This window comes from Mugil cephalus, chromosome 7 (genome assembly GCF_022458985.1).
Source record: "Mugil cephalus isolate CIBA_MC_2020 chromosome 7, CIBA_Mcephalus_1.1, whole genome shotgun sequence".
NCBI classification, from domain to species: Eukaryota; Metazoa; Chordata; class Actinopteri; order Mugiliformes; family Mugilidae; genus Mugil; species Mugil cephalus.
Window position 1 is genome coordinate 4395521 of NC_061776.1, and position 11284 is coordinate 4406804.

The following is an 11284-nucleotide window of genomic DNA, read 5'->3' on the forward strand; positions in this document are numbered from 1 at the left end:
CATAATAATGAATCTAATGACTCACCCACTATGAGTGGAAGGACTCAGCTCAGATCAAACATCACGAGACAAGAGTAGAGTTTAATGATTATATAACTAGTTTCAAGGCAATGATGAAGTTACAAGTTGGAATACTTAAAAAAATGTTGAACAGTCACAAAATCCTTAGTTGCAGGCCATTATAAACTATTAAATAATGAAATAAATAAAAACAAGGAGCAGGATTATGAGGACATAAAAGGATATAAACTGGGCAGCTCCTACTCTTGGAATGAATGTGATAACCCTCATTCTTCTTCCTCCACCACGTCCACGTACTTACTGGTTCCCTCCCCTTCAGATTTAATCAACATGTGAAGAAGTGTAAGAGCTGACTGGCCCCATTTACTGCAGGCAGAAATACGTGATTTAGATCAGATCTCAGACTAGTTTCACTTCTAAGAAAGAGGAATTCACTGAGTCGCTGACACAGAGAGCAGAGATGGCGCAGAAAGGAGTTGAACTGGATCAAGAAACAATCAGCTGTTCCATCTGTCTGGATTTACTGAAGGATCCAGTGACTATTCCCTGTGGACACAGCTACTGCATCAACTGTATTAAAAGACACTTTGATGAAGAGGACAAGAAGAAAATCCACAGCTGTCCTGAATGCAGACAACTCTTCCCATCGAGGCCTGTCCTGGTGAAAAGCACCATGTTAGCAAATTTAGTGGAGCAGCTGAAGAAGACTGGACTCCAAGCTGCTCCTGCTGATCACTGCTATGCTGGACCTGAAGATGTGGCCTGTGATGTCTGCACTGGAAGAAAACTGAAAGCCTTCAAGTCCTGTTTAGTCTGTCTGGCATCTTACTGTGAGAAACACCTTCAATCTCATTATGATGTAGCTCCTTTAAAGAAACACAAGCTGGTAGATCCCTCCAAGAAGCTCCAGGAGAACATCTGCTCTCGTCATGATGAGGTGATGAAGATGTTCTGTCGTACTGATCAGCAGAGTATCTGTTATCTCTGCTCTGTGGAGGAACATAAAGGCCACAACACAGTCTCAGCTGCAGCAGAAAGGACTGAGAGGCAGAGAGAGGTGGAGGTGAGACGACAAAACATCCAGCAGATGATCCAGAACAAAGAGAAAGATGTGAAGCTGCTTCAACAGGAGCTGAAGGCCATCGCTCACTCTGCTGATAAAACAGTGAAGGACAGTCAGAAAATGTTCACTGAGATGATCCGTGTCCTCCAGGAAAGAAGCTCTGATGTGGAGCAGCAGGTCAGATCCCAGCAGGAAACTGAAGAGAGTCGAGTCAAAGATGTTGAGGAGAAGCTGGAGCAGGAGATCACTGAGCTAAAGAGGGAAGACGCTGAGCTGAAGCAACTCTCAGACATAGAGGATCACAACCAGTTTCTACACAACTACCCCTCACTGTCACCACTCAGTCAATCTACACACTCATCCAGCATCAATATCCGTCCTCTGAGGTACTTTGATGACGTGAAAGTAGCTGTGACAGAGCTCAGAAAGAAACTAGAGGACGTTCTGAAAGAGACAAGAACATACAACTCACTGACACTGACTGAAGTGGATGTTTTACTGTCACAACCAGAGCCAAAGACCAGAGATGAATTCTTAAGGTATTCATGTGAAATCACACTGGATCCCAACACAGTGCACAGAAATCTGGTACTGTCTGAGGGAAAGAAAAAAGTAACATTTTTTAATCAAAAAAAGAGATATTCAGATCATCCAGAGAGATTTACTGATTGTCGTCAGGTCCTGAGTAGAGAGAGTCTGACTGGACGTTGTTACTGGGAGGTGGAGTGGAGTGGAAGAGTTGGTGTAGCAGTAACATACAAGAATATCAGTAGAGCAGGTTACAAGAGTAGCTTTGGATACAATGAGAAATCTTGGGCATTAGATTGTTATAAAGACAGTTCTACATTTGAGTACAACAACATCCAAACTTCTGTCACAGGTCGTCCTTCCTCCAGAGTAGGAGTGTACCTGGATCACAGAGCAGGTATTCTGTCCTTCTACAGCGTCTCTGAAACCATGACTCTCCTCCACAAAGTCCAGACCACATTCACTCAGCCGCTCTATGCTGGACTCTGGATTGGTGATTGTTTTATTGTTAGATCAAGTGCTGAGTTGATTAAACTCAAGTAGACAGAGGTAACTTCAGGACCAGAGAGTTAAATCCTGTGTTTGTCTTCATCAACTTGTTTTCTCTTCATGTTTGTTGCTGAGTGTTCATTGTTGTGGTGTTTCTGCTCAGAGATCAGCTGTCAGTCAAACATCATGGCTGCTACCTTGACATGTTTAATAGTTGTTCTCTAGATGTTTCATCACTTTCTTTAGGTGGAGCTCTTTCCTCTGTCTATTTAGCCGTGGAGGATATCACTGCTCGTGATGACTTTTATTTCCATGACAATCTAAACTTGTCTGAGCTCTAAATGTCTGATGAATATTTGTATTGATGTATTTGTGTTGTTGTTGTTTCTCTTCCACTTCATATCAGAGGAATCAGCAGACCTTCCTCTGTCACTGATATGTTGTTGATCACTTTGTACAGAAAGAAATCTATGATCACATTTACATTTATTAGTTTTTCAGACTATATATTCACATACATGAGGTTCTATGAGGTTTATTCAAACTGTAATTATCATGATGAAGGTTGTTCTTTTTTTTCTTGGATTAAAGAAGTTGAATCTGTACATCAAATAATTTGATGCGTGGACAACGTGTTGTTTTAAATATTAAATAAAACATTATTTTCGTTAAATATGAATTATTCCCTTTGGTGTTAATTTCAGGATTTCTCTTACAGCTGATGGAGAAAATGTCAAATATGAGCGTGAACTTGAGACAGTTTTCCTCCTTAAAGACCTCAAAGAACACAGTTCATGTCAGTTTTTTGTTTGTTTGTTTGTTTTTACAAGTAAAGGCTAAAAAAACGTAAAACTAAACAGAAAAAATGTGAGTCAATGGGTTTTCTGCTCCACAGCATCTTGGTATCAAGTTTAAGTGACTGTATGTCTGTAAACTCTGACCAGTATGAAAGCTGTAAACTCTCAGAGGAACTAGAAAAGTTTCCACCTGATGAGAAAAGACAGCAGGCTGTTGTAGAATCACTGACACATCATTCCAGCATCATTTCTATAACTCTGTCTCTGGAGACCCTACTGCAGTCTTTGGGAAAATTTGACCCCTGACATCATCTGTAGATGAAGAATGGAGATGTCACATTTATGGACGTCCTTCTTCAAGCAGAGATGCCTTTAAGAAGCATAAATAAAGTCAGAAAGCTTTAGTCTCTTAAAGGTGGTGAAACATTAATTCGAGCATCTGTGTCTTCACATGAGATTACTGTAATTCTGCCAGGTCCAAGTCTAGGATCCACTCAGGAGTTTTCTGTGTGTCTTAACTCTGCAGGTCGAGCTCTCTCTGAAGAACAGCAACAGTTTCAACCAATCAGAGCCCAGTATTGGTTTGAAGAAAGAATTGTGATCAATAACTTCAAAACTGAAGCTGAATGTGAAGTAAACCGAAGAATAAAATCATGAAAACTCATTAAAGCAGCTCATTTACAGCTGCACTCTATAAAATCAACTAACTAAACAACTCATCGAGGCAACCCCAGGTAGGGCGCCCTTTCCTGCATGTCTCTGCCCCCTCTCTGCCTCCTCATTTCCTGTCCTTCTCCACTTGACTTTCAAATAAAGTCTAAATTGCCTACAAAATATACTTTAAAAAAAATATTTAGCTCATATGTAATAGAGTTGAAGTAGTTTCAAGCTTCACTAAACACATAAAAATGTTGAAGTTGTTCAAATTTCCCCTCATGTGTAACATGGTGCATCAAACATGAGGAAACCACTGAACCAGGTTCAAATGACATTGGAGGGTCAATAAAAAGATCAATAAAAAAGTTGTAACACTGTTTGTAGTTTAGTTTGTTTGAGCTCAGCATAATACGCTGGCAGAGAGTTGTGCTACAATACAACACTTTGACCAATCTATGATTTACTTACAATTCAAAACATACACAATCACAACTAAATAATGTCACAAACGTCAGAACAGTCTGATATTTTTCAAAATGTTTGACTCTTCAGAAGTTACTGAAGATAAATCAGTGCTGAGGCTGAACTCAAGAAAGCTCAGTAAAAGTCTGTAAATATTTAACACTTAATGTCTGTTATAATGTTACATAACATTTCTCCTTGTCAGCAAACACTTTACAGTTCACTTCTTATTTAGAAATTGATTTTGAGTCAAAGTGTCTTCATAAAACTGGTCCAAACTGCAATAAGGAAAATGTTTAGAACTTTATATGCGTACTGTTTTGTACTTTGTGCCGTTTTATGTCTTTAGGGTGAATAAAACTACATTGTTTCATATTTTAAAAGGCAGATTCTTTGAGGTCACTGCACTTCAAAGAAAAAGTGTCTGGAGATGCCTTCCGCTTTTTTTGTCAAAAAGTCTTCAGCGGAAACGAGCTGCCAGTCACTGACACTGAGAGCAGAGATGGCTCAGAAAGGAAGTGAAATGGGTTGACAAACCTTTTCTTGTCTTATCTCTCTGGATCTACTGAAGGATCCGGTGACTATTCCCTGTGGACACAGCTGCTGTGAAGAGGAAAAGAAGAACTTCCATAGCTGTCCTCAGTGCAGACAATTCTTCGCATCGAGGCCTGTCCTGGTGAAAAGCACCATGTTAGCAATTTAAGTGGAGCAGCTGAAGAAGACTGGACTCCAAGCTGCTCCTGCTGATCACTGCTATGCTGGACCTGAAGATGTGGCCTGTGATGCACTGGAAGAAAACTCAAAGCCTTCGAGTCCCGTTTATTCTGTCTGGCATCTTACTGTGAGAAACACCTTGAACCTCACTACAAGTCACCTACATTTAAACAACACAAGCTGGTGGATCCCTCCAAGAAGCTCCAGGAGAACATCTATGCTGGATGTTCGTGCTCTCGTTCGTGCTCTCGTCATGATGAGGTGATGAAGATGTTCTGTCGTACTGATCAGCAGAGTATCTGTTATCTCTGCTCTGTGGATGAACATAAAGGCCACCACACAGTCTCAGCTGCAGCAGAAAGGACTGAGAGGCAGAGAGAGATAGAGGTGAGACGACAAAACATCCAGCAGATGATCCAGGACAAAGAGAAAGATGTGAAGTTGCTTCAACAGGAGCTGAAGGCCATCGCTCACTCTGCTGATAAAACTGTGAACGACAGTCAGGAGATGTTCACTGAGATGATCCGTCTCCTCCAGGAAAGAAGCTCTGATGTGGAGCTGAAGGTCAGATCCCAGCAGGAAACTGAAGAGAGTCGAGTCAAAGAGGTTCAGGAGAAGCTGGAGCAGGAGATCACTGAGCTGAAGATGGAAGATACTGAGCTGAAGCAGCTCTCAGACACAGAGGATCACGACCAGGTTCTACACAACTACCCCTCACCGTCACCACTCAGTCAATCTACACACTCATCCAGCATCAATATCTGTCCTCTGAGGAACTTTGATGACGTGAAAGTAGCTGTGACAGAGCTCAGAAAGAAACTAGAGGACATTCTGAGAGAGACAAGGACAGACATCTCACTGACAGTGACTGAAGTGGATGTTTTATTGGTACAGACAGAGCCAAAGACCAGAGATGAATTCTTAAAGTATTCACGTAAAAACACAAATCCAAAAACAATGGATCCAAAAACAGTAAACCGACCAAGAAAAACAGAAAAGCAACATCAATGTTTCAACAACAGTCCTGTCCTGATCATCCAGACAGATTCATTAATTGTTCTCAGGTCCTGAGTAGAGAGAATCTGACTGGACGTTGATACTGGGAGGTGAAGAGGAGTGGAAGAGTTGGTGTAGCAGTCACATGCAAGAATATCAACAGATCAGGGAATGAAAGTAGATTTGGACGTAATGACAAAATGTGGACATTAGACTGTTCAATAGACAGTTCTAAATTTTGCTTCAACAACATCCAAAATCGTGTCTCAGGTCGTCCTTCCTCCCGAATAGGAGTGTACCTGGATCACAGAGCAGGTATTCTGTCCTTCTACAACGTCTCTAAAACCATGACTCTCCTCTACAGAGTCCAGACCACATTCACCCAGCCGCTCTATGCTGGACTGGCTTCTTGTTTGGGGATCAAGAGGCTTGCCTCATCTCCAGAGGTACCTGCCACATCTCCACATGGCCATATTTGATGGCTGCTACATCTCAGCCACAGTGTGTCATGCAGCCACCTTGGTTGGATATAAGACCTCAACCGCAACCATCCAAGTGTCCAGAGGGGCTAGAGTGGCCACCTGCACAACCATCCACACAAAGAAATCAGCTTGAGCAAACTCTGAAAGTAGAGCCATGTACTGTCCCCCAAAGGGAAGCTCCAGAAGTACATTTGACAGCTTCCAAACGATCTTCCCCAGCTTCTACCTTGGCCGCACAGAAGCCTGCAGAGGATAAAGTATATCAAATTCATCAAATGTTGCGTGCCAACACAGCCAAGAAACCACAGGCCACAATCCAGCTTAAATGTGCCACTGCTGGGAACCAGAATGACGGTCTACTTCAGATCTCTGAGCTGGAGGTTCACAACATTCTGGACAACAAGACAAAAAAGATTTCTTAAAACAAGACAACGCTGTTCTACTAAAAGAGGTAGAAGAGATGAAACTTCTTCTTGCAACTCTCGGCAAACAAGGCTAAAGAAGACATGGCTGTCCTTTTTCGGGAGCTCTGCAAAAAAGACACAATGGATAGAAATGCTTCCCTGCAGGTTCAACAGCTCGAAGAAGCAGTCAAGGCAGAGGAAGAAAAAAGGAAGGCAGCCGAGAGTTGTCTGATTCAAGAGATAGAGGAAACCAGCAGAGCTAAAGCATCACTGGCCATCCTGCAAAAACAGGTGGAAGATCAACATTTGATCAATGTCAGTGGGAGGAGGAAAGACTCAGTTACGTCACCAAGAACCTAGAGACAACATCCACTATGAAGGCGCAGGAGGACTTGGAAAACCAACAAAAACAGTGGAACCAGGAAAAGTTCAACCTCCAGCAGCGTTTGGAGTCTTTGGTGAAGGCCGTTGAGAAGAAGGCGGAGGAGGAAATGTGTTAATGGACACAGTCAAACATCTAGAGCAGCAGTTGGAGGAGGCACAGACGAAAAAAGAAATCTCTAAAGAAGTCATTCCTCGACCTCTTCAAGAGAACTTCAAGGACCTGACCTCTGACCTCTGACCTCTGCCACACACCTGCCACTCCAGCCTCTCCCACTGAAAATCCTTGTTTTTTGTTTTTGTCTTGTTTTGTTTAAAGGGCAGCACGGCAACATTGTGACCAAGGCCATACACGTCACTCTGAATACCCCTACCCCAAGCCCCAATTCTTGTCATTTTGTGTTTGTCTTCTGTTGCTGTGTGAATTTGAGTGTGCATGGTTGTCTGTCCAGAGAGAGTAAAATAGGTTTTTTTTCCAGTATCTTTCTATGTGGCCTGTGTTCATGAGTCCACCATTAGGAGAACACGAGACAACCATGGTGTTGATTGCAGAGTGACAAGGACAAAGCCACTACTCTCAAAAAAAGACCAATTCTGCTTATGTGGACTTTTCTAAATATCTCACCAAAGTAGAATTATTTGACTTAAATGAGAGGCTCATGTCTTGAGATGCAACAATATTCCACCCTGTAAAACATGGGGGTGGTAATGCCCTTGTTTGGGCCTGTTTAGCCGCATCTGGGACAGGACAGCTTGTCATCATTGATGGGTCAATGAATGAGTTGAATCCTAAGAGAATCTGGCTCATGTGGGAAGACATGAACAGACCTTCCTTTATCACTGGTATGTTGTTGGTCACTCTGTTAAAATATCTTCACATTTATTTGTTTGTCACGATCTCTGCAGTTTGACAGATCGTCTTCACGTTGTAATCGTTCACGATTTAATATCGTCATATTGCCCACCCCTAATGTGATGTTTTACTTGTAGCAGTTGAAACTACAATAAAACAAATGTTTTACAGCCGTTTAGTTTGAACTGTGCCCCAAAGAATCACCATCTTTCATGTGTCCCTGTGATCTTAGGAGACATAGTCCCTGTTCAGACCTTGGAATAGACTCTCTATCTCAGTATCAATCAACTCGTCCTTGTAACTTCACCCTGAATGCTCCCACATTCATGTCGCTGTTACAGATGGCTACAGATTAGTCCAATGAAATGTCCTCAAAGGGAGAATAACAACAACAAGCCTGAGTTCAAATGGAGAGAAATCTAGTAACCTGAATAAACAAAGCTAATAAGATTTAGCATTTTTGTATTCTTAATGTTAACGCTAACTGACTTAATTTTGAGGTCAGGGTTGGTGAAATTCTTTCAGTTTTCCAAGTCAGGGTGAAGTTTCAGGGTTACATTTATTACTGGCAACTCAGAAATTCCAACTTTCCAGCTGAAATGGAATGGATCATTAAAATTCTTCTATCCTTTATCCTATTTGACTTGAAAGCAGCGCCTGAACCAGATCAGTATGATTTATGCTCTCTTGCTGACAGTTTTAGCTCAGATCAAAGTTTAAAATTTTAGCAATTCAGTAATAACACTTGAGTGGTGAAATAAAATGAAAAGAATCATGGTCTCTTTTTCTTAAATTACATTTTTAGAGAACAGGAAGCTGAAAACACAATCTCTGAACACAGGTTAAAGAAGAATTCCTCATCAGAGTCTGAACACTCTCATTCTACTTCCTGCTCTCAGACAAAGCAGCTCCACTCTGTCCACGTACTTCCTGGGTTCCTCCCCTTTAGATCTGTATAACATGTGGAGAAGTGTAAGAGCTGACTGGCCCCATTTACTGCGGAAACACATGACTTTTAGATCAGAGCTCAGAATAGTTTCACTTCTAAGAAATAGAAACTCACTGAGTCACTGACACTGAGAGCAGAGATGGCGCAGAAAGGAGGTGAACTGGATCAAGAAACCTTTTCTTGTTCCATTTGTCTGGATTTACTGAAGGATCCGGTGACTATTCCCTGTGGACACAGCTACTGCATGAACTGTATTAAAAACCACTTTGATGAAGAGGACAAGAAGAAAACCCACAGCTGTCCTGAGTGCAGACAACTCTTCCCATCGAGGCCTGTCCTGGTGAAAAACACCATGTTAGCAGCTTTAGTGGAGCAGCTGAAGAAGACTGGACTCCAAGCTGCTCCTGCTGATCACTGCTATGCTGGACCTGAAGATGTGGCCTGTGATTTCTGCACTGGAAGAAAACTGAAAGCCTTCAAGTCCTGTTTAGTCTGTCTGGCATCTTACTGTGAGAAACACCTTGAACCTCACTATAAGTCAACTACATTTAAACAACACAAGCTGGTGGATCCCTCCAAGAAGCTCCAGGAGAACATCTGCTCTCGTCATGATGAGGTGATGAAGATGTTCTGTCGTACTGATCAGCAGAGTATCTGTTATCTCTGCTCTGTGGAGGAACATAAAGGCCACGACATGGTCTCAGCTGCAGCAGAAAGGACTGAGAGGCAGAGAGAGGTGGAGGTGAGACGACAAAACATCCAGCAGATCATCCAGGACAAAGAGAAAGATGTGAAGCTGCTTCAACAGGAGCTGAAGGCCATCGCTCACTCTGCTGATAAAACAGTGAAGGACAGTCGGGAGATGTTCACTGAGATGATCCGTCTCCTCCATGAAAGAAGCTCTGATGTGGAGCAACAGGTCAGATCCCAGCAGGAAACTGAAGAGAGTCGAGTTAAAGAGGTTGAGGAGAAGCTGGAGCAGGAGATCACTGAGCTAAAGAGGGAAGACGCTGAGCTGAAGCAGCTCTCAGACACAGAGGATCACAACCAGATTCTACACAACTACCCCTCACCGTCACCACTCAGTCAATCTACACACTCATCCAGCATCAATATCTGTCCTCTGAGGAACTTTGATGACGTGAAAGCAGCTGTGACAGAGCTTAGAAAAAAACTAAAGGACCTTCTGAGAGAGACGAGGACAAACATCTCACTGACAGTGACTGAAGTAGATGTTTTACTGTCGCAACCAGAGCCAAAGACCAGAGATGAATTCTTAAAGTATTCATGTGAAATCACACTGGATCCAAACACAGTACACAGATATCTGGTACTGTCTGAGGGAAACAGAAAAGTAACATCAGTGTATCAACAACAGTCTTATCCTGATCATCCAGACAGATTCATACATTGTTATCAGGTCCTGAGTAGAGAGAGTCTGACTGGATGTTGTTACTGGGAGGTGGAGAGGAGAGGAAGAGGTGGAATTGGTGTAGCAGTCACATACAAGAATATCAGCAGAGCAGGGAATGAAAGTAGATTTGGACGTAATGACAAATCTTGGACATTAGATTGTTCCAGTTCTACATTTGTGTGCAACAACACCGATACTCCCATCTCAGGTCGTCCTTCCTCCAGAGTAGGAGTGTACCTGGATCACAGAGCAGGTATTCTGTCCTTCTACAATGTCTCTGAAACCATGACTCTCCTCCACAGAGTCCAGACCACATTCACTCAGCCGCTCTATGCTGGACTCTGGACTTATGGTTCTCTTGGTGGTTGGTTAGCTGGATCCAGTGCTGAGTTGATTAAAGTGAAGTAGACAGAGGTAACTTCAGGAGTTAAATCCTGTGTTTCTCTTAATCAACTTGTTTTCTCTCCATGTTTGTTGCTGAGAGTTCATTGTTGTGGTGTTTCTGCTCAGAGATCAGCTGTCAGTCAAACATCATGGCTGCCACCTTGACATGTTTAATAGTTGTCATAAGGGCTGTTCATTCTTTTCCCGGATTAAAGAAGTTGAATCTGTACATGAAGTAATTTGACACGTGAGCAATGTGTTGATTTAAATATTAAATAAAATGCTTTTCCGTTAAATATGAATTATTCCCTTTGGTATTCATTTCTGGAATTTTCTTACAGTTGATGGAGAAAATGTCAAATATGAGAGTGAACCTGAGACAGTTTTCCTCCTCAAACACAGTACATATTTGTTTATTTATTTTTTACAACTAAATGCTAAAATACTGGAAACTAAACAGAAAAAAATTGACTCATTGAAGAGTCAGGGGTTAATCTTCTCCACAGCATCTTGGTATCAAGTTATCAAGTGACTGTATGTCTGTAAACTCTGACCAGTATGAAAGCTGTAAACTCTCAGAGGAACTAGAAAAGTTTCCACCTGATGAGAAAAGTCAGCAGGCTGTTGTAGAATCACTGACACATCATTCCAGCAGCATTTCTGTAGCTCTGCCTCAGGAGACCCTACTGT

At 42.1% G+C, this 11284-nt stretch overlaps 1 protein-coding gene across 1 annotated transcript; it reads left to right on the forward strand.

The window, feature by feature from the left end:
• The first annotated feature begins 481 nt into the window (after positions 1-481).
• LOC125010638 lies at positions 482-10137 on the forward strand. Its single transcript, XM_047589399.1, is given in 7 exon segments — positions 482-2151; positions 2806-2897; positions 5998-6173; positions 6934-7106; positions 8747-8819; positions 8903-10070; positions 10073-10137. Coding segments are annotated over 7 exon segments (3417 nt in total).
• The last annotated feature ends 1147 nt before the right edge of the window (positions 10138-11284 follow it).